Genomic DNA, 24013 nt, shown 5'->3' on the forward strand with positions numbered 1-24013 from the left:
AAAATATCTGGTAAATCAATTTTATCTTTGAAAGTCTGATAGAATTTTGCTCTAAAACAGACTGACCCTGAGTTCTTTTTTGGTTGGGAAACTTTTCATGTTTGCTTCTATTTCCTTAGGGGTTACAGGTCTATTAATGTCCTTTATCTGATCTTAATTTAACTGTGGTAAGTATTATCTATCAAAGTGGGATTAAAGGTGTGAGGAACCACTGCCTGGTTTATCTGATGACATTCTTAGCATTTGGATTGGTGGATTCCAGTGTTCTCCTAAGTCAATTGTAAAAGGTTTTTTATCTATTGTCACAAGATGTTAGTTGGTGGGCAAGGAATGGCTGTTTCAGAGAGAACTAGCTCAAGCTGAGGCAATTAGCCTTATTGGATAGGCCTGCACCATTGCAAACTCTCCACAGTACTGAAGTCTTAGTCAGCCAGTCAGTCTCTGACAATCAGACAAATGCAGCTTTTTTGGGGAGTTTTTGTTCACATGGCAAGCATTTGACCAACTCAGCTGCATCTCAGTTCCTTGGGTGAATCTTTTGGGATTCATCTCTCAATTTATATGGAATCATTGTTTTACATTAAAATAAAACACTGAATTTTATCTGGACTATTTAGCAGTGTTTCCTCAAAGTGGGGTCCAGGGATCTCAGAAATTATTTAGAAATTATTGTTTAAAATACTTACTCCAGCAGGATGGTGATGTTGCATGCCTTTAATCCCAGTACTTGGGAGGCAGAAGTAGGTGGATCTCTGTGAGTTTGAGTTCCAGCCTGGTCTACAGAGCGAGTCCCAGGACAGGCAGGGATACCCACAGAGAAACCCTGTCTCTCTAAAAACAAAAACAAAAAAAAGAAAAAGAAAGAAAAGAGAAAGAAAGAAAGCTAGATGTGGTAGTTCACATCAGTAATCTCATTGTGTGGGAGGCTGGGGCAGAAGGATTGCTTTGACTGTGATGCCGGCCTGAGCTATGGTGAGTTCCAGGCCAGAAAATACACAGAAGGGTGAATACAACTGTCTTCAAAGAACTTCCCCAAATGTATTTGGGAAATTAAATGTTTTCAAGTTGTAGGTATGGGCTTCCAATGTCATCATGGATGAAGGAGAAAGGAAAGTCACAGTCACATTTATGTTCACAGTGTCCATCTGTGTGCATGCAGTCTCTCTCTCTCTCTCTCTCTCTCTCTCTCTCTCTCTCTCTCTCTCTCTTCCTCCCTCTCTCCCTCCCTCTCTGCCTCCCTTTCTCCCTCCCTCTCTCCCTCCCTCCTTCCCTCTCTCCCTCTCTCCCTCCTTTCTTCCTCCCTCCCTCCCTCCTTTCTTTCTTTTTCTGTTTTTGTTTGTTTTGAGACAAGGTTTCTCTGTGTGGCCCTGGCTGCCATAGAACTTGCTCTGTGGAGCAGGCTGGCCTCAAACTCACAGAGATCTGCCTGCCTCTACTACCCCAGTGCTGAGATCAAAGGCATGCACCACCACTGCCAGGCTTAGTGTAGGTTTCTTAGCCCTCTATCTAGTCAGAGGCAGAACTGCTCCAGTGGAAGGCCTAAGAGGAGGATTTAGTCATTGAATTCGAACACATTTATTTTAGATAGAAAGGGAAGAAACAGTTTTTATGATTAGCTTTAGGCTTCTGTTAGAAAGGACTGAACACCCTCTGTGAGTAGATTCAATTGAATTGTGCTTTTGGTGTTCTGATTAAATATCTTATACACGTGTGTAATCAGGGCTGCTGTGTGTAATATTCAGTTTGCTGCTTCAGAGGCACTGTGAAATAACAATTTTAATGAATCAAATGACCAGGGTAATTTTTCTAACTAGGTACACATATTTTATCACCAGTTTTTATTTAAAAACAGCCAACCAATTAATAAAATGTTATTATGGTATTTTATGGCAGAAATGGACTATAAAACTCTGGAAAACAAGCAATTCTCTGTGACTCATCTGATTGTTGGCTTATATAAAACCTCTTAAATGGGGTAACCAGGTTGGTTGTCATTTAAATTCAGTGTTGTGTCTTACAAAATAAGCTTATGTAATATATATATCAATATGTATGAATCTCAAATTCTCATGAAATACTCTTAGAGATTCATTGTATATTTGAGTGGTTTCCTTCCATGACTGAAGGGAGGGGCTGAAGAGTGATATGGATGGAGGTTTCCAGAATATGAAGAATATTGGAATTCTTAGGCACTCTCCTGTAATACAATGGCTTATCAGCTACTTGATTATGAGCATGCATCAAAAATAGATTAAGTCCTATTAGCAAAGAAAATACAGTTTATTTGTTGTTGTCTGTCCAATGCCCAACTAGGTGAGAGTGAGTCCTCAGTGATTATTAGATGATTGAACAAATTGATGGACACATGATTCACACTATTGAAACCAAAGATTGGCCAGATGAACTCAATGATGTGAATATCGTATGACAGAACTAAGTGCAAAATTGAATAAAATTTTTATCACACAGACCTTTTCAGGAATGCAAAATGCTCATGTCACAGATTTCAGCTACATTTTCCTAAGCCAGTTTATGTTTTAATGTTTTTCTCTAGCTCAACTATTCATTTCATATCCTTTAATTTCTATCCATTTTACATTGCTATTTGTCTATCTATTTTCAAGTGCATGTTATAATTTTGGTTTACAAACAAAGGACTTGAATTTATCTTAAAAATATCTATCAAAGAAATTATTCATTTCTTTTTTATTTTCCAATTTTGAGAAGTACAGGTTCTTAAAGAATGAACTGATGATTCTTTGCGTTTCTACTTTTTCCTATGCTTTTATCATTTTGTTGATTTGGACATTCTCTTTGTGTTTTAGTTCATTTGGATATGGTTTTCTCTGTCCTGTTGATTTTCTCAAAGAATCAACTCTTCATTTCATTGTTTTTTTCTGTTGTTATCCCTGTTTCTATTTTACTGATTTCAGCCTTCTGATTCCTTTCTTCAGTCTACTTCTCTTGGGTGTGCTTGCCTCTATTTTTCTAGAGTTTTCAGGTGTGCTGTTACATAGCATGATATCTCTCTAATTTTTTGATAACACTTTCATAGTGTCTCATAAGTTTTGGTATGTTGTATATTCATTTTCATTGAATTACAGGAAGCCTTTAATTTCTTTCTTTATTTCTGTCTTGATCGAGTAGTCATTCAGTAGAGAGGACTTTCCTCATGAACTGTAGTTTTTCAGTTGTTTTTGCAATATAGATTTATTCCATGGTAGTATGAGAACAGAGTGTTATTTTAATTTTCTTGTATCTGTGGAGACTTGCTTTGTGTCCAAGTATGTGACCAATTTTAGAGAAAATTCTGTGACATGCTGAGAAGATGGCATATTCTTTTGTGTTTTGGTGAAATGTTCTATAGACATCTATTAGGTCCATTTGTTTTATAACTTCTGGTAACTCCAGTTTTTCTCTTTAGTCTTTGTCTGGAAGACCTACCTATTGGTGAGAGAGGGATATTGAAGTCTCCCACTATCAAGATGTGAGGGTTGATATGTGATTTAAATTTTAGTCATGATTCTCTTACAAACATGGATCCCCTTTTATTTGGAGCATAGATATTAAGAAAAGAAACATCATCTTGGTTGATTTTTCCTTTGATGAGAATGTAGTGTGTTTCCCCATCTCTTTTGATTAATTTTGGTCTAAAGCCTATTTTGTTAGAAAGTAAGATGGATACAAAAGCATGCTTCTTGGGTCCATTTGCTTGTAAATTTTTTTCTGGCCCTTTACTCTGAGGTAATGTCTGTCTTTGATTTTAAGATGTGTTTATTTTATACAGCTGAAGGATGTATCCTGCTTTTGAATTTAGTCTGTTAGTCTGTGTATATTTATTGGGGAAGTGAGTTTGTTGATATTGACAGAAATCACTGACCAAACACTGTTAATGCTTGTTATTTTGTTGTTGTTGCTGGCAATGTGTGTGTGTGTGTGTGTGTGTACATATGTACTTCCCTTATTTTGGTTTTTCTGGTGTGCCACTATTTCCTGTGCTTTCTTAGGATTAATTAACCACCTTTGATTGATGTTTGCCTTTCAGTATCATCTGTATGGCTGAATTTGTAGATAGATATTGATTAAATTTTTCATTATCATGGACTATCTTTTTTTCTTCATCAATGGTTATTGAAAGTTTCCTTAGTATAGTAGTCTGTGCCACATTCTGTGGCCTGTTAATGTATGTAGGACATGTGTCTAGGCTCTTCTGACTTATAGTCTCCACCGATAAATCAGGTGTAATTCTGATAGTTCTGCCTTTATTATTTATTTGCTCTTTTTCTTTTGTGGCTTTTAATATGATTTCTTTGTTCTGTGTGTTTAGTGTTTGATATTTATGTGGTGAGGGCACTTGTTTTTCCTTTCCAGTCTTTTTGGTTTTCTGTAAGCTTCCTATACCTTTATAGTCATGTCCTTCTTTAGGTTATAATGACTTTCTTCTATGATATTGCTGAATATATTTTCTGAGCCATTGAGTGGAAATTCTTCTCTTTTGATTTCTATTATTCTTAGGGTTGAGCTTTTCAGGATATCCTGGATTTCCTTGATGTTTTTTGTCAGGAATTTTTTAGATTTAACATCTTCTTTGATTGATGGGTCTATCTTATTACTCTCATTTCCATTTTCAGGAAATTTTAATGATTTCCTTCAACCTTTTTCTTTTTCTTTGCTTTCTTTAATGGATTTATACACTTCCCATTTCAGGAACTCTATCATCTTCATAAAGTTGATTTTAAGGTCTTTTTCTTGTGCTTCAGATGGGTTGGAATATTAAGGATTTGCTGTAGTAATATAGCTTAGCTCTGGAGGTGGCAAATTGACTTGGCTGTTGTTGATTGTGTTCTTACATTGGTATTGAGCCATCTGTGTTTGAGATGATTATTGGTCTACATGTTGACTTCTGCATCTTACTTTGTTGGATGGGTGTTTCCTTTCTTGTGTTTCTTCTGTGATCTTCCAGACTATATGGACTGTCTCTGAGCAGAGGGTGTCCACTCATGTTGTGAGATAGGCTTCTGGTGGATGGGGTAGCCACTTGGGAAGCAGAGAGCTCTCTGCCCACATTAGGTGTAGGGACACTGCACTCAGCTGTGGAGGGATTGGGGCTAGGGTGGGTGCAGACTAAGAGTGTGAAGGGAGTTCCATGGTATGAATCCTCCCTGGAGTTTTGATGGTTTGGTGTGGCCTGTGCTTTTTCAGGGGGCGTCTAGTTGACTTGGGTGCCAGGATTTTTTTTAAAAATTTTTTTCCTTTTTCTTTTTTTTATTTTATAATTTAATTTAATTTTACATATCAGCCACGGGTTCTACTGTCCTCCCTCCTCCTACCCCCATGCACTTCCCCCAGCTCACTCCCCATTCCCATCTCTTCCAGGGCAAGGACTCCCCTGGGGATTCAGCTCAGCCTGGTAGATTCAGTTGAGGCAGGTTCAGTCCCCTCCCCCCTTCACCAAGGCTGAGCAAAGTGTCCCTGCATAGGCCCCAGGCTCCAAACAGCCAGCTCATGTACTAAGGGCAGGTCCCGGTCCCACTGCCTGGGGGCCTCCCAAACAGTTCAAACTAATCAACTGTCTCACTTATCCAAAGGGCCTGATCCAGCTGGGGGCTCCTCAGCTGTTGGTTCATAGCTCATGTGTTTCCACTAGTTTGGCTATTTGTCCCTGTGCTTTTTCCAATCATGGTCTCAACAATCCTTCCTCGTTTTCACCAATGGGAGACCCCAGCTGGATCAAGAACAGAGAGGGAGAACAAAGAAAAAGAGACCATGATAAATGAAGACCCCATGGGAAGAAGCAAAGCAAAGTGCTAGAGAGGTCCCCAGAAATCCACAAAGATACCTCCACAATAGACTGGCAATGGTGGAGAGAAAGCCTGAACTGACCTACTCTGATGATCAGAGGATTTTGTTTTTTACTATAGAATTTTTCTAGCCACACATTTTTATTATTAAATTTCTTTTTCTCTCTATTTAACATTTATTGATACTTTTGAGACTTCACATTTTGCATCCTGATCCCATTTATCTCCCCATTCCCTCTTACCTGCTGTTGGCCATGAAACCTCTCCACTGAAAGAAATCAAAGTTTAAATCAAACCCAAGAAGAAGTAGAAGGAGGAGGAGGAGAAGGAGGAGGAAGGAGAAGAAGTAGAAGAAGGAGAAGAAGTTCTTCTTGTAGAAGCTGTAGTGTAGCCTCTTGAGTCACACAGTTTATCCTTTAATTTATTGATTTTTACTTGTAAGTGTTTGTTGCTATGAATCGTTGCTCTGCTTCAAGGCCATTTGCTTCTGCTATAATATTCATAATAAGCTCTCTCTGGAGCTCCTCTCAGATATTCTGTTGTTGTTCTGTGTGGTGGAGATTCTGCAATATTGGATATGTAGGTTCCTCACTGCATGCACTCCAATAGTTTATAGATGCAGTGAAAGTTGGGATGGGCTAAGATGTAGGTCTGATTCTGGAACTGGGTTGTAGCTGAGCTGGTCATTCAACCAGCTTTCCTTGGTCTTTACAACATGGGTGAGCTCTCCAACACTGGCTTGGCTAGGTCACACAGTGCAGCATACATCAAGGAGTAGGGCCAATTCTCCTGTTCTTGGTTCCTCAGACCTGGCTCACCAGCACTCACTCCACCAGGGTCAACTCTACTGTTTTGCCCAGGTAAGGCACAGCACCCTCTTTTCTGATTGCTATAGAGGGCATATAAGTGATGGGGGTGGAGTCAGATCTCCAGCTTTCATGTCCAGAAGCCTGGCACAACTGTGCCCATGACAACAGGACCATGTCTAATGTGATATCAAGTAGGGATGCAGGACCCTCTCTCCTGTGTGCTGAAGCTGGTATGGAGCAGACATAGGTCTCACAGTCTCTCAAACATTGGGCCATCTCTCTCACCTGCCACAGATGGGAAAGAGTGAGTAGGGGATGACACATTTCATCTATGCTACCACATAGCAGACAAGGGGGTTGGGGTCAACTATCCTACTCTTACACCCTATGGGTCAGCCCACCTGAATCCCTGACAATAGGTTCTGTGGGGAGCCATCCCACCCCCACTTTTTACCAGGGGACTCTTGAGCAGGTGCAGCATAAATATTAGATAGAAATTATATATATATATATATATATATATATATATATATATATATATATATAGAGAGAGAGAGAGAGAGAGAGAGAGAGAGAGGGAGGGAGGAGAGAGAGAGAAAGAGAGACAGAGAGAGGGAGGGAGGGAGGGAGGAGAGAGAGAGAGAGAGAGAGAGAGAGAGAGAGAGAGAGAGAGAGAAGAACCTCAGGAGGGCCTAGATCCCTATCCACCAGGCCAGAACTTCATTCAAAAGGGCTTTTTATAACACTTACAAGGGGAGGGGCAAAAGACCTCCCCCTTGCTAGATACAGCCAACTGTAGACCTTTCCAAACAACTGGTACTCAGGCCCATGGCCCAATCATCCTCTTATTTTGTTCTGCTGGGTAAAGCTACTAGGAAACCTCAGTGGGCTCCAATAGGTTTCTCCTCTTAATATTTTATAACAGCTCCTTATCAAGAGCTCACAGCAATCTCCATACCTGTCACTTCTCCCAGTGGAGAAGTAGAGGATGATAACGATGGAATATCCTTTTTGGAATTGGTCTAAGATGAATAAAGCAGACAGCTGCACCAAGCCCTTTTTCAAAATAATATAATAATAGTAATAATAAAACTCTTGATGTAATCACATTAAACTTAAAGACTCCCTTAGCTTCATTATTAACGTTATCAGGTTAAGAAAATTCTAACTTAAATATTGCTATATGTAATTACAATTCTCTGAAACTTACATCCAAATGTAAACTCTTAATAGAACCATTTGAATTTCTTGCTAACAAAAATAGGATAAACTTCTGATGTATTCACATCAAGCTTAAATATCCCTTAACTGCACCAAACTATGGTGAGTCAATATCAATAGGTTAACGTAATAACTCATAAATATTACTATACACAATTATAATTCCTACAAACCTAAATTCAAGACCAATTTCTTAATAGAACTATACAAAACATAACATTAACCCACTCAAGTAACCAGAAAATATTTTTTAAATTAAATAAACTGAGGAATATTAACTCTCTCATTTCTTTATTATTTTTTAGACTAAATCTTGAGCCTATGTAGAAAAAACCCAAACTTCTCTATTTAAACACTTCCATTTTTAACATAATACCAGTTCATGAATCAACACAGTTGATACAGTCTATATGCATAAGTAAATTCAAAATTGACCCATTGTAATGCAACCACTCCTGTTCAAACCATTTCTTAAGTCTGAAAAGTTAAAAGAAATTAAATTCTGCTACTAGTCTTCCAAATATGAAGAAACATTTCTCACAACCAAAAACTTGTTGCAGTTAACAATTTCAGTTCAAACAAGCATCTCTACAACTTTTGTTCTCAGTCTCAGGCATTTTCATTTACAACAGCATATTATGGCACTCTTTCCTGAGGAACTTTGCCTTGGGGCAGAAATCTATTAGCTCCACCAGAGCTGGTTAGCATAAAGTCCTCTCAAAAGAGACTTTCTTACAACCAGCAAACAGAAACTGTGTGGCTTTAGCTGTTAGCTCTGTTCAGTCTTTTGCAGCTTTTACAGTCCTTTTCTGTCTGTGTTTCCTGTAACTGGGTGTTCACAGGACCCATGTGCCCTGAGGCTAGTGTGTTTTCAATTGCCTCATGCCATATGGGCTTAAGTTTCCTCCAACTTCTACAAGCTGAGCAGTGGCTTTACTACAGTAAACCTGGCTCTTGGAGGAAACACAGCTGCTATGATATGTGGCTTCCTTGGGTCATATTACCTGCTTCATGGGAGGCCCTGTGCTCAGTACCATGGGTCCTGGAAACCTCCATGGCCACATGTAGCCCTAGGGCATTTCCATGATTCCAGTTACACCCTGATGCTGGCAGCTCAGGCTGCTTCTGTCTCAGCAGTTCCCACAGAGCCCCCCAGTCTGGCTCTTCAACTGGGGCACATCTCTCACCATCACAGCTATCTGGCTCCAGTGCATCTCAGCTGCTTGTCTTATACTGACACTGCTTCTCTGCCCCTGGCAGTAGTGTGATCTCTGCAGTCACCACTGCCCACCACTGCTCACTGTTCACCTTTCTTGAGGTGAGGAAAGCCACTCTGTTCTCCAAGCTGCTGCCTGCTGTTCACCTTTCTCATGGCTTAGCATCTCTACTCTGCTCCTCACTGTGGCTTCCTCTTGGCAGAAAGCTTGCAGAACTTAGATGCTCTCACTGTCTCAGGCATCTGCCATCTGTGGTGCATTGATGTCCCAAGGGTCAAAACTACTAATGCTTGTCCACTTCCTTTTGTGCTACCTCTAGCATTTGCCATTGTTGGCGGCTTCTGGAGCTTCTGAAGCTGCTCAGACTGCCAGGTTTGCAGTCTGCTATGGACACTGCTTTCTGTGTCCCAGGTTCTGCTTGTACTCGGGGGGTGGGGTGGGGGAACTTACTGTACTCTAAATTTCTAACATACCAAGTCTTACTTAAGCCTACACAATATCCTTATGCCTAAAGTTTATTCTACCCCAATATATTTGAACCTACATTTATCAAACTAAACTTATTGACTTACTTTACTATATATATTTATACTTCTTATTTAAACTTACATTCTATAGAACTACTTTATAAACCTTAACATCTAGAAGAGATCTCTGAACTATTATCACCTCACACATCTCTTAGAAAAGATTTCTTAGAAGCACTACTTACCAAAATTATATTTAAGAGAAAACTATACAACTGTTAGAAAGACCCTCCTAATGGAACTAACTTAAACTGGAAAGAATCTCTTAGCAGAGCTTAGTAAACATCTATAAGAGATTTCTTAACACCTAAAACAAGTTTCTTAACTACACTATTAACAATACCAGAAGTACACAAATCATTTTTAAGGTTCAGATTTTTTATTAAAGTTCAGAGTTTATAGTGAGCTTTGCTATCATTATGAAAGTTCTCCTGACCGTTGGAAACAAGAGCCTACTTTTTCAATGGTTCTCCCTCAATCCTCGAATTTAGTGAGTGCTGTTGACATGGAGTTGTAACACTTGTAGCTAGGGGTCTGAAACACTCTCGGGACAATGCCACTTACACAAAGTCACCTTTCTTGCTGAGTTCTCTCAGATGTTCAGGAACCAACAGAGATGCACTCAGTGGTAATACTTTCTAACTGGAGGCTGTCGCTTTACCCAAGTTCATAAGAGCTTCCCTGAGTGCTTCAATTCAGACAAACACTGTTGGCTTCACTCAGTTGACACAGAAGCCTTGCCTTAGGGTGAGGATGAAATTACCATATTGAACTGCCATAAAGTACTTACCAAAAACTTCTTGTGCAGCTCTTAGACACTGTGTTAAAGGAGCTTGCATTGATTTGCCACTAGGGCAAAGTGATGTGGCTCTGAGCTCCATTTCTGTTCAGCTTTTTTATTGGAGCTGATATTCCTCTGTTCCATACTCATCACCAAACTCTCAGACAATTTTCCCCTTTCTTAATTTTTATTTTTTTTTTAATTTTTATTTTGCAATACAATTCAGTTCTACATATCAGCCACAGATTCCCTTGTTCTCCCCCCTCCCGCCCCCCTTACCTTCCCCCCAGCCCGCCTCCCATTCCCATCTCCTCCAGGGCAAAGCCTTCCCCATAGACTGAGATCAACCTGGTGGACTCAGTCCAGACAGGTCCAGTCCCCTCCTCCCAGGCCGAGCCAAGGGACCCTGCATAGGCCCCAGGTTTCAAACAGCCGACTCATGCAATGAGCAAAGGACCCAGTCCCACTGCCTGGATGCCTCCCAAAAAGATCAGGCCAAACAACTGTCTCACCCACTCAGAGGGCCTGATCCAGTTGGTGACCCCTCAGCCATTGGTTCATAGTTCATGTGTTTCCATTCGTTTGGCTATTTGTCTCTGTGCTTTATCCAACCTTGGTCTCAACAATTCTCGCTCATATAAACCCTCCTCATTCTCGCTAATTGGACTCCCAGAGATTCACCCGGGGCCTAGTCATGGATCTCTGCATCCAGATCCCTCAGTAGTTGGATGAGGTTTCTAGCACGACAATTAGGGTGTTTGGCCTTTAAAGGTGTATTCACCATGAGTTCTTTTAATAATGTTGAGGTTTCTGATAGATTTTTATTAGCCCAATATTTCTGGCAAGGTTGTTTGTTCACCAAAACTTTTAATATTCAAAGGAGTCAAGAGCATAGATGTTGTTTCATGAAGTACATCCTTCATTAGTTTACTCTGAGGAAGTACATTTTTATGACTTAGTATATTAGCTTCTGAATCCTTGATGCCAATTCTCCTAGTAGCTGTCATATACTCTATCCATGCATTATTTAACTCTGACTATAGTTGTAGCTTTTCAACTTTTAGTAAGACAGCTATGTTTTCTGGAGTTTAATCCCCATCTACAATGCAATTTTCCAGTGTATGGACTTTGTTTTATTGAGGTTTTCAAAGTGACTTCTTGACAAACGGTACTAGCACTTTAATTATCTCTTTAGATGGAAGTTGTTCACATGTTCTTAGTTCTCATGAGGTAAAATTAAGCTTTCCAGCATTAATTTGAAAAGAAATTTCATTCTGAGCTGAAAAAAAAATGAGTTTTTAGACACTATTGCCATTTTGTGCTGAAATAAAGTACATTTTCCATGGTGCCTTTCTCTGTATCACCATGCCATTACTACGTTTTCCAAGCTACTTTTTCAAACTACATTTCCCATGTTGCCTTTAAAGTATGTTACTTCCTCTTTCTGTTTACAGGGTCTGTGTGGTTTGTGTTCACACTGAAATCAAGCTTCTGCTTTTTTATCATAAGAAGTTTTTGTTTTCCCTAAGCTCATATTAGGACAGGTGTACTTCCCTAATCAGGCCTTTCATCTGATCCTGTCCCCCAGTGGGTAGCATCTGTCTGTCCATTCACACTCAGATGGAGCTTATTGCCAGAGGCTAAGACCCTTCAGGGCTTCACTCCCTCTCCTCACTAGGTGAGTAAGGGAAAGTGAAGGCACTTGAAACAGAGCTTTTTCAGAAAGGTCCTTTCTCTGACAGAAAAGAGAGCTTTTCTCCTGGGTAGTTCTTTATCTTGTCCCCACTTGTCTCCTCCACAGGCACACAGTCTCTGATTCCCCAGCAACCAAAGCTGCAGTTCAGCTTTACTGCTTCCTCTGCCTGCAATTTCCTGAGTGTTCCAGCTGCAAGGGGATTTCTGGCTGCTTTTTTTATTAGCTTGTAGGGAAAGACCTTAGCAGAGAGGATTTGTCTAGTACCAAGAGATCTTTTTGTTTTTTTTAGAGCGAACCATAGGTTACTTCCTGCATTCTTCCAGGTGAATCTAAATTTGCCCATTTAGAAAGAGAATTGGAGAAGGAAAGTTCTTAAAGGCTTTTAGTTTTTTAGAGAGGGATTGCTAAGTTATTCCAAGAAAGCTTTCAGTTTTTGAGAGAGAAAGACTGTACAGTTTTCCTAAGAGTTCTGTTCTCTAAACTTTGGCTTCATGGCCAAGAGGAAACTAATCCTGATGGTATGGTGTTTCTATACAGTGGCAGCATCTGCAGAGTGAAAAAAATTACTTCACTTGCCTTTGCCTGAGGGAAAATTATTTCCTCAGCTGCTTGGACTTAGCATTTTTGCTGTCCCCAGGCCAAAAGCTTCCACTGGAAGCTTTTTTCTGCATGTTTTTTCTTTTCCTCCAGTTCTTCCAAGCTTGTGTGCCTAGCCTCATAGTTGAAAAATTAAGGACATAGTTCCTACATCTTGTTGCTTATCTTTATCCTAAATTTTCTTCCTACTCTATCTTATTTTATATTTTTTCTTATCCTATATTCCTATATCCTACTTTCCTAATTTTTATAGATAGAAGTTGAAAGACAGAGAGAGACAGAGAGAGAGAGAGAGAGAGAGAGAGAGAGAGAGAGAGAGAGAGACCTTGATAGAGAGAAATCTACTCTGCAAGGTAAGTATGGGTCTGCAATTGGCATGGCCTTTAGACACCAGCAAAGTCCCAGATTGCTGACCAGATACAATGTATCTGCAGGCTCTTTGATGAAAACAAGACCCATAGACCTTACCCCAGGTCCTGGCTGCTGCAGAGCCATGGTGTTAGACATATTCCTAGGCAGCAGCCTAGGCCTAGATGTCTCCAAGTCCCCATGTGGCAGCATAAGCTTTCCAAATCACTACAGGCCTAGCAGAAGCATGGGATGGGGATACTGAGATGATCTCGGGTGACTGACCAGAACCTCATCATCTGCATGGCCCTCAATTTTAATAGGAAACCTGGACATTAATTAATTCAGATGTAGACATATCCATCAGCATCAGCCTTTGACCAAATGACATAATAGCTCCACATGAGAGCACAGGCCTCTCTGATCAGAATGTCCCCGGAAGCTTCATGTCCTTTGGACACACAACTGGCCGCAGGTTGGCACTCAGACTCTTGGTATCCATATGTTCTCTGGTGGCAACATGGGCTAAGTGGTGGCTCAGACCCATAGCAGTGGCATGGCCTTTGATAATATAAGGACCTATTGACATCAACACAGGCCCTGGATGCTTCAGGACCATGACATGGCCCTAGGCAGCAACCCTGACACAGATAACACAATGGCCCCAGGTCACAGTGCTGGCCACTCAACTGTGCATGGCCTCAGTGAAAGCACAGTCCTTGGACACCAACATGGTCATAGCTTGCAGCCTAGACCCTGGGCATATTTCTGGCCTTTGGTAACAACATGGGCCACTGGTCATCAACACAGATCTCAGCTTTGATAGGACCATGGATCTAGACATGGTCCTCAGCAGCAGCCCAGGTCTGATTGCCACTGTGATCCCAGGTAGCAGTGTATGCCACTCAGGGTGGCAAAGTCCCTGCAGCAGTGTGGCTCTTAGAACTCATCATGGCTCCAGATGGTGGCAGGACCCCAAAGCTCTGCAGGGGCCTCACTGGTGACAAGAGCTAAAGACATCAACCCAGGCCACTTTGATGCTTCTGGGCCTTGGGCCAAGACTTGCACCTTGGCAATAGCCCTGGCCTGGACATCATCTTAGACTTGGGTGGCAAGCAGACGTTTCATGTCAGCCTGCTCCTCACCACAATCACTCCTTCAGATCTTCCTCTTTCCCTAGCCCATGAACCATTCTGTCTCTCTATTTCCTCCTTTTCCCCACTCTGTATTCACTTACTATAATAGTCTGTTCATTCCTAGAGGGCTGCTGGTTGAGTCACACATAGCACATGTTTGAACCCTGCCTACCTCAGCCACAAGACATGATGCAGAGATTCTGCTTTTCATCTCTTATATGCCTGGGCATGGAATTCATGGGCTTGGTATGATGGTGATCAACCTTTGGCCTTCGGTGCTAGGCAAGCTACTGGTAGTTGTGACCTACTAGACCTGGGAGTCTGGGGGGAAGTTAACACTATCCTCTACCACCTGAGTCCTGCAAATTGCTGAGAAGCTCCTCTTATTTTCTTCCTTCCCTAACTGATCAAGGTTTTGTTATAATCTTTTTTTACTTTTACCCATTTTATTAAAAATAGATTATTTTCTCCCATAAAATATCCTTATTACAATTCCCCTCACATTATTCCTGCAAGTTCCTAACACATCTAGTCCCATCTGAATCTACTACCTTTCTCTATTTCATTATAAAAGAACTGGATTCTAAGAGATGACAACCAAACATAACAAAGTAAAATATAGTAAGATAAAAAAAAGCCAACTACCACAAAAAGTTGAACAAGATAAAACATAACAAAAAGCAAACCAAAAAACAAAACAACACATGAGGAAAAGAGCTCCAAGAAAAGGCACAACAATTAGAGACCCACTCATTCACACACTTATTAGTCCCATCCCCAAAGTAAATTGAAAGCAATTTAATATATATGCAGATGACTGGTGCAAACTTGTATGAGCCCAAGTGCTTGCTTCTTCAGTCTCTTTAAGCTCATGTGAGCTTTGTTCAGTTGATTTAGAGGGCTTTGTTGACCTTGTGTGCTCCATCCTCTTTGGCTCTGGCACTCTTTCCACATTCACTTCCAGGCAAGTTCTAAAACTCTGAAGGTAGGTGTTTGGTAAAGACATCCAATTTGAGCTATGGGTTCTAAGGTGTCTTACTATATCTGCACAATGTCTGGCTGTGGGTCTCTGTATTTATTGTCATGTATGGTAGAAGGAAGCTTCTCTGATAATGTTTGATTAAGGCACTGATCAATGAATATATGAGAATATCATGAGGAGGCATTTTATTGTTACTTGTTTTTAGACCAGTAGTCTTTGGTTTACCCCAGGTCTCTTGTGAATCTCTTCTCTGGTTCTTTCTAATCACAGTTGCGTTGATATGGGTTCCTTCTGGTGGAATGGCCCCTAAGACAAAACAGAGATTGGTTGCTTACTCTCACAAGTTTTGTGCCAACATTGCCCTAGCATATTTTGCAGGCAGAACAGATTGTAGGTCAAATGTTATGTGGCTGAGTTGATGCTTAAGTTTCTTTTTGGTAGCCTTCAAAGTGCTTCTCCATACCTAAGGCACTATAATGTAGTTGTAAAGGTTCTATGGAGGCAGCAGCTTGACCTCTACATATTCAATGCATTGTGTAGGTGTTGTCTTCAGCAATGAAGCTTTGCTGTACAGTTTGCAGGAGCATACTATTGTCTTGTCAACAGTATGGGCTGTTGAGAATTTCTATGGAACCTCTCTGACCACCAACAAAATTGGATGAAACCCAGTTCTGGTACTAGAAGCATTATTTGGTGATTAGAGTTGCCAGTGGGGAATCTATCTCCTTCATGATTAAGAGACTTCATTACCACCACTTTCACATATTTTAGGAAATTCATACTGCAATTGATTTCCTTGTCAATCTTTAAATGTCCCCAAATGCTAGATGTCTCTCCTCACATTTCCTTCCCTATTACAATTTCTCTTACTTTCCCCTCACATTATCCTCCAGTTGTCATCAACCATGTCCAGTCTCCCATAATATTTATTCTATTTCCACCTCCCAATGAGATCCACATGTTCTCCCTTGGTCCTTCTATTCCTAATCTCTCTGGGTCTAGAGATTGTAGCTGGGTTATCATTTATTTGGCAGATAATATCCACATATAAATGAGCAGAGACCATGTTTATCTTTCTGGGTTTATCTTTTCTTACTCAGGGTAATTTTTTTCTAGTTTAATCCACTTGCCTAAAAATTTCATGATGCCATTTTTAACAGCTGAGTAATACCTTATTGTGTAAATGTACTACACATTTTCTTTCTCCATTTTTTTTCACTGAGGGACATGTAGGTTGTTTACACTTTCTGGCAAATAAGAATAGAGCAGGAATGAATATGGTTGAGCAAGTGTCATGGTGGTAGGATGAAACATGCTTTAGGTATATGTCCAAAAGTGGAATAGCTGGATATTCAGGTATAAAAATTCCCTTCTTAATGAAGAACAACTACACTGAATTCTATAGTGGCTGTACAAGTGTGCACTCCTATCAGCAATGGATGAGTGCTAACCTTATAATCTTTCTTTACCAGGGTGACCTGTCACTTGTGTTATTGGTCTTAGGCATTATGACAGATACAAAATTGAATCTCAGTGAAGTTTTGATTTGCATTTTCCTGATGGCTAAGGATGTTGAACATTTCAGAACTGATCAGCTGTTTGTGACTATTCTTTGGAGAATTTGCTGTTTAGATCTGTACTCTACTTTTTAATTGGCTTATTTGGTTTGTTGATGTCTAATTTTTTCAGTTCCTTATATATTTTGGAAATCAGACATTTATATATTTGGAAATCAGTTCTTTATATGTTTTGTCAGATGTGGAGTTGTTGAAGATCTTTTCCTATTTTGTAGGCTGCCACTGTGTCCTATTGATGGTGTCCTTTGTCTTACAGAAGCTTTTCAGTTTCATAAGGTCTTATTTATTAATTGTCAGTCTTAGAGCTTGTGCTATTGGTATTCTCTTCAGAAAGTAGTCAACTGTGTCAATGTGGTCAGGGTTCTTTCCAATTTTCTCTTCTGTCAGGTTCATTGTAAATGGTTTTATATTGAAGGCTTTGATCTAGTTGGACTTGAGTTTGTGCAGAGTGATAGATATAGATTTATTTGCATTCTTCTACATGTGGGCATTCAGTTTTGTTAGCAACATTTGTTGAAAACTCTTTTTTCTTAGTATAAATTTAATTTCTTTGTCAAAAATAAGGTGTCTGTAAGTTTTTGGATTTATCTCTAGATCTTCAGTTTGATCCCATTTATTATCCTCTCTGTTTTTATACCAATGCCCTGGATCCCCTGTGGTTTTTATTACTATAGCTATGTAGTAGAGCTTGACATTGGAGATGATAGTACCTCTGGAAGTTATGTCATTGTACAGAATAGTTTTGTCTATTCTGTTCTTTTGTTTTTTTATTTCTTGCTTTCCATATGAAGTTGAGTATTGTTTTTTCAAGATCTGTAAAGAATTGTGTTGACTGCCAGGTGGTGGTGGTGCATGCCTTTAATCCCAGCACTTGGGAGGCAGAGCCAGCCAGATGTCTGTGAGTTCAAGGACAGCCTGGTCTACAAAGTGAGTTCCAGGAAAGGCGCAAAGCTACACTGAGAAACCCTGTCTTGAAAAACCAACAACAACAACAAAAAGAATTGTGTTGGAGTTTGATGGAGATTGCAATTAATTTATATATGGCTTTTGGTAAGATTGCCATTTTTACTATATTAATTCTACTGATCCATGAACATGGGAGATCTTTCCATATTCTGATATCTTTATCAATTTCTTTCTTCAAAGACTTGAAAATTTTGTCCTATGTGAGTTTCACTTGCATGGTTAGAGTTATACCAAGGTATTTTTAATTATTTTTGGCTATTGTGAAGGGTTTTTTCTTCTGATTACATTCTCAGTCCATTAATCATTCATATATAAGAGGGATAGTGGTTTTTTTTAGTTAATTTTGTAGCCAGCCAATTCACTAAAGGTATTTTTCTGTTTTAGGAGTTCCCTGATAGAATTTTGAGTGTCACTTTATGTATACTATAATAACATCTACAAATATCAGTAGTTTGACTTCTTCCTTATATATTTATATTTCCTTGCTCTCCTTAAGTTCCTAGTATCAGTGTGGTCAAAACAGAGCAGGAGTCTTCTATGGGGGGTTGTGGGCCAGCATCTATTGTATGATTTCTGATGTACTCAATATGGTCAAGATGCTTTTTATATATGATTGAAAATTTTCATTAATAAAATCTGTTAAACTTCAATCCTTCTGTAATTATCATTTAACAATTAAAGGATAAAGTACCATTCTGCAGATACATGGATGAAGTAATATTTTTTTTCAAGTTCCTCTAGACTGACAGTCCCCCAAATCTTATAGCAGAGTGAAAGTCTTTGGCTGTGTTCTAGTTCATGAATGGTATTCTGGGATCACGCAAGCTCTTTACAGGTTTTCACAAAGAAAAAAATTCTTGTATCAGAATGACTTATTTGGATGAATTCTGAAAATGCTTTAAACTTTAAAGATCTCTTTTCTCTGTCTTTATAAGAGGAGATATAGAATTAATACAGAAATATAGAGAGGGCAGAGAAAAAGGTTTGAGTCAATTGGTTTGAAAATTTCATATATATAATATCCTCCTTGATGCTCATCTGTCTTTTTTAGAATACCAAAAGGAAAATATGAGTTTTTTCTGGTATTGTTTTTTGCTACTGATGAGATCAACAGGAACCCTTACCTTTTACCCAACATGTCTTTGAATTTTTCGTTTGTTGTTGGCTTCTGTTTTGGTACATTAGAAATAATGGATGAACTAAATTTATTACAAAACAACACATCAAGAATTCTTAATTATGACTGTGGAATATCTGTATGTGATGTAGAACTTACAGGGCCATCATGGACTACATCTTTGAAACTGATGACCTATGACAGGCATCCAAAGGTAAGGCTGTGTGGTAAAAGGAGAGGTAACAGCTTGTCTACACTAATCCCAAGTCCTTATAGAGAATGAATCGGAAACATGGGTTTGTATTGCTGCTCTACATTTTCTAAAGACTTAAGGAATCACATATTGGCATATCACCAACATTTCTTTGTATTATGAAAATAAAAGAATTGGAGAAACGTGCAAAATTTTGTTAAACATTCAGATTTGTCAGAAATATTCTGGAATACAAAAGGACACAACATTATATGGTAATCTTACTGTCCTTTGTAGGAGTTCTGGAAGGTGAGTAACACAACTCATATATAATAATGAATGTCCTGCCAATAATATTCCTCAAATTGCTTCTTCCGTTCTTCATCCTTTAGATTTTCTTTGGACCATATCATCCTATCCTGAGTGACAATATACAGTTTCCCTATGTCTGCCAGATAGCACAAAAAGATACATGTTTGCCCAAGGCCATGGTCTCTTTGATGCTTTATTTTACATGGACTTGGGTAGGGCTGGTTGTCTCAGATGATGACCAGGGAATTCAGTTTCTCTCAGACTTGAGAGAAGAGATGCGAAGAAAAGGAGTCTGTTTAGCTTTTGTGAATGTGGTCCCAGAAAACATGCAGTTATACATGACAAGGGCTGGAATATATGAAAAACAAATCATGACATCATCAGCAAAGGTTGTTATCATTTATGGTGAGATGAACTCTACCCTTGAAGTCAGTTTTAGAAGATGGGAATATTTAGGTATACACAGAATTTGGGTCACCACCTCAAGATGGGATGTCACCACAAGTAAGATAAATTTCAGCCTTGACCATTTCTATGGGACTGTCACTTTTGCACATCACCATGGTAAGGTTTCTAAATTTTTTAACTTTATGCAAACAATGAACACTTCCAAATATCCAGTAGACATTTCTCAGATGAGAACAAAGTGGAATTATTTTAATTGTTCAATCTGTAAGACAAACTACAGCTCAATGAATCATTGCCCATTCAACACTACATTGGAATGGTTATCACAACACAAATTTGACATGATCCTGAGTGAAGAAGGTTACAATTTATACAATGCTGTGTATGCTGTTGCCCACACCTACCATGAAATCATTTTTCAACAAGTAGACTCTCAGCATATAGCCAAAACCCAAGGAATATTCTATGACTGTCATCAGGTAAATTATCTTACTTTTCATAATGCTTAAGTCATGATATTTTTAAATGATTGTTTACTCAATACAAAGATTTCTATTACTCTGAAGTTCCTAATTTTAATCTTTCATATAGATGAATAGACTTCATGTGATTAACACTCAATGGATGACAATATTTTATATGAAGACAAATTATTTTTGTGAGAATGTGTACTAATATTTTCAAAAATGATTTCAATATTAGAAATAGTAATGGAAAATTTTACCATAAAAATTTCAGTGACAACTAGAAGAGAATTTCTATCTCAATAAACAAAATATGTGTTAATCAATGTCAAATAATTGTTAATATGAAGTTTCAATTAAGTATGTTAACAAAGAGTGGTGACTGCATGTTATTAATTTTATTTTACATCATATATGTATACTGTATTTACATGATATGTACTCCCATTCTCCCTTTCAACAACTTCCAGGCATCTCACTCCTTAATTTAATGACTTCTCTCTTTTTAAAAATAATTTTTGCTATGAGCACACACACACACAGACATATACTCACATATGTAAAAACATCCATTTTGACAGTTTTCATATAAATAATAAATGTTCTGATCTCTTTTACTATTTTACTCATTATTTGGTAAGCATGTCTTCTGACCTTTTTCACCATGAAAAATTGATATGATGAATAACAAATAATAGTTACCCATGAGATATTTTGTATTTCAGTAGATAGAATGTCTTCAACACAGTTGTCTTTTCTGGAAGACATTGAAAATTTGGGTTCATTCACAATATCATTTTGCCTTACTGGGTGGCTATATGTATTCTAATGATTCATCTCACTTAGATGGCTTCTTTGCTGAGGAATAGAGTATTTATTAACCCTGTCGGGGAGCTGGTGAATATGAATCTGAGAGAAAAATTGTGTGCAGAGTATGACATTTACAACATTTGGAATTTCCCACATGGCTTTGGATTAAAGGTGAAGATAGGAAGTTATTCTTCCTATTTCCCACAAAGCCAACAACTACACATTTCTGAAGACATAGAGTCATCCATTGGAGAAACACCGGTGTGTACACCATAATTTTCATTCTTTTAAGTACATCTGTGTTATAAAAATTTGTACAATGGGAGTGATGGGTTGGATGTTAAAAACAATCACTGCTCTTGGGAAGGCCAAAGCTCAGTTCACTGAGCACCTGTTTTTGATGGCTCACAACTTCCTTTAAGTCCAGGTGTTGGGGATACAATCCTCTTGGCTTCCATGGATACTTAGGGTTATATTCCAATTAACCTTATACCAAAGAAACATATATACAAAATAAAAATAAAAATGTTAAATTATTAAAATTTGCAACTGGGTATAAACCATGAAATTTTGTGATTCTGTGTAAACATCTTTAAAACCTAATGAAGGATATCATTTTATTGTTTCCAAAACATTTTTCTTTATCCTAAACTTTTATTTTAACTTAAGAAAATTTAAGTCAATGAAAGTCTCCTACAACATGCTTCATTTTCTTCATTCCATTACTCTTCATTGTTCCACCCTGCTTTCCCTCCCACCAAAGTCAGTATGCTTGATTTTGAGTTTTAAACTTATCAAGAGCAATGCATGCCTCCTAAGTATTCCTATTAGATCATTTCAATTTAGGAAGAAACAGTTTCTCATCTCTACAACCAGTACTTTATACATAGAATATTACACCATGTACTAAATATTGTATGGCCTTCAATTTCATTGCAGATTCACAGAAAATGCTCAGATACCTGAATTTGATAAATAATGTGTGATAACAGAAGAATATTTGTAACCTGTGTCTGTTACCAACTAAAATTTCATTTCCCTAAGGTTCCCACTTCTACATGCAGTGTGAAATGCACTCCTGGATTCCGGAAATTTCATCAGGAACAAACAGCAGACTGCTGCTTTGATTGTGCCTGGTGCCCAGAGAATGAGATTTCCAATGAGACAGGTATGTGCTAGTATGCAGAAGAAGGTGCTGAAACTGAATATATTCTATTTTTAAAACTAGAAAGTGCCTATAAGGAAACTGAAGACATAAAATATGTAATTTAATTTGATGATTTTATAGATATCAAGCATACCTGGAATGAACATACTCTGTCTTCCTTATACCACATATCTTTCTTACACTTTGATGGTTACAAATTTTTAAATTTTCCAAAGAATGTTCAATGGGAAACAAAAACATTTTGTAATTAATTCTATAAGAAAAATTTTATTGCTATCCATATGCCTAATCTTCCTTAACCCATTGTACAAACTGAATTTATAACAAGATCAGTCAGTCCACAATCTTGGCCACCAAGTACATAGATTGTCCTAGGCAAAGACCTCAGACTCTTGTTGTTTAAAGAAATATTTTTAATATCTTGAGGAATAGCTTACAGAATAAAGTACTTATTGTGAAATGATTTGGTCAATAGTGCAGAACACAAGAATATACCCAAACTTTTGTTAGTGTTCTTCAGCAATCACATCTTACCAAGATATAAGGGATGGATTCAGAATATGCGTAATTTTGCATGTCATCTAGGTTGAAATGTGTAGTTGGGAACAAAAGGAGAATACTACAAGAGAGGTAAGTGAAGAAAAACACCAATGATTGTCTTCTAAATTACAAATACATGTAGAGATGCATGTGTGCTTACAATGACATGCAAAAATCACTCACATATAAAATCATGGACACACATTTAGGCATACTATATATACATAAGAACATTTTAAATTTAAATATATTTTAGTTGAAAATTAATAACATCCTCCTCATTTCTCCCTGCAGCACCAGCATTAGCCTCACTTGAAACACTTTGACATGCCGCATCCATTCTCAAGTCAATAGGAAAAGGACTAGGAAGGTAGAATAAATCCAAATAGACTATATGAATGTATGAATTTTAAATACAGTGTTGAAAAATCTGTATTTTTATGTTGTGACATATTCAAAATTGATGTGTATTGTAGTTTTTCATTTTGCTTCTAATACACAGGTAAGTAGTGACAAGAACAAACCTAAATGTGAATTGACAGAAGTCCATAAACAGGTATTATTATAGGAATGAAAGTTTGTGAAAAAAGTAATGTCCTTTTTTTTCTAAATCTTTATGTTAATTGTTGATGTGATGTACTGAAACTGAATGGCATTTTAGTGCATAAGAAGAACAGCTTTTTTAGTGGAAATATTGCTTTATGTAAACAGTATGCACCTGAGTGAATTGTACTTCCTTGATTCTATATGCCGATACAGACTAAGGACACAAGCAAAATGTACATAGTATTGTATCAGCTGGCTTTGCAATCTAGACATGCTGTCTTAGTCAGTGTTCTATTGCTATGAAGAGACACCACAAACATGACAATTCTTTTTGAAGAAAGCATTTAATTGGGGCTCATTTATACTATCAGAGGTACTATTGTAATAATAATGAGCCCAGTAGCACACAGGCAGGTATGTTTCTGGAAAAGTGGCTAACTGTTCTCTATCCAGATCCTCAGGTAGAAGGAAGAGAGAAGCTGTGGTGCTGCTTGTGCTTTTGAGAACTTAAACCACATCACCAATGACACACTTCTTTCAACAAGTCCACATGTACTCCAACAAACCATGCCTCTCCCTAGAAAACAAGCATGTCAGCCTATGGGGATCATTCTCACTGAAACCACCACATACTAGTCCCTGACTCCATAGGCTTGCAAGTACATTATAATGTAAAATGCATTTAGCCCAACTTCAAAAGGCCTCATACTCTATCACAGCCTCAGAACTGTTTAAATGTCCAAAGATTAAAGTGTTTTCTGAGACTCCTGGCAGTCTCTTACCTTTAAGCTATTGTA

The 24013-nt window shown here is 38.3% G+C and overlaps 1 protein-coding gene across 6 annotated transcripts in view; it reads left to right on the top strand.

The window, feature by feature from the left end:
• LOC131900530 (vomeronasal type-2 receptor 116-like) overlaps nt 1-24013 on the top strand; it is a 51175-nt gene that overhangs the window by 12140 nt on the left and 15022 nt on the right. For 3 of the 6 annotated variants that reach the window (XM_059251785.1, XM_059251784.1, XM_059251786.1), the window contains exons 2-5: nt 18710-18989; nt 19361-20167; nt 20999-21223; nt 22007-22130. In XM_059251785.1, the coding sequence (XP_059107768.1) occupies nt 18710-18989; nt 19361-20167; nt 20999-21223; nt 22007-22130 (1436 nt within the window). Of the gene's footprint in view, nt 1-18709; nt 18990-19360; nt 20168-20998; nt 21228-21999; nt 22131-24013 lie in introns of all 6 variants that reach the window. The other 3 variants (XM_059251783.1, XM_059251787.1, XM_059251789.1) reach the window with 3 other exon arrangements.

The sequence above is a fragment of the Peromyscus eremicus genome, unplaced genomic scaffold, assembly GCF_949786415.1.
Source record: "Peromyscus eremicus unplaced genomic scaffold, PerEre_H2_v1 PerEre#2#chr22_unloc_1, whole genome shotgun sequence".
Taxonomy (NCBI): Eukaryota; Metazoa; Chordata; class Mammalia; order Rodentia; family Cricetidae; genus Peromyscus; species Peromyscus eremicus.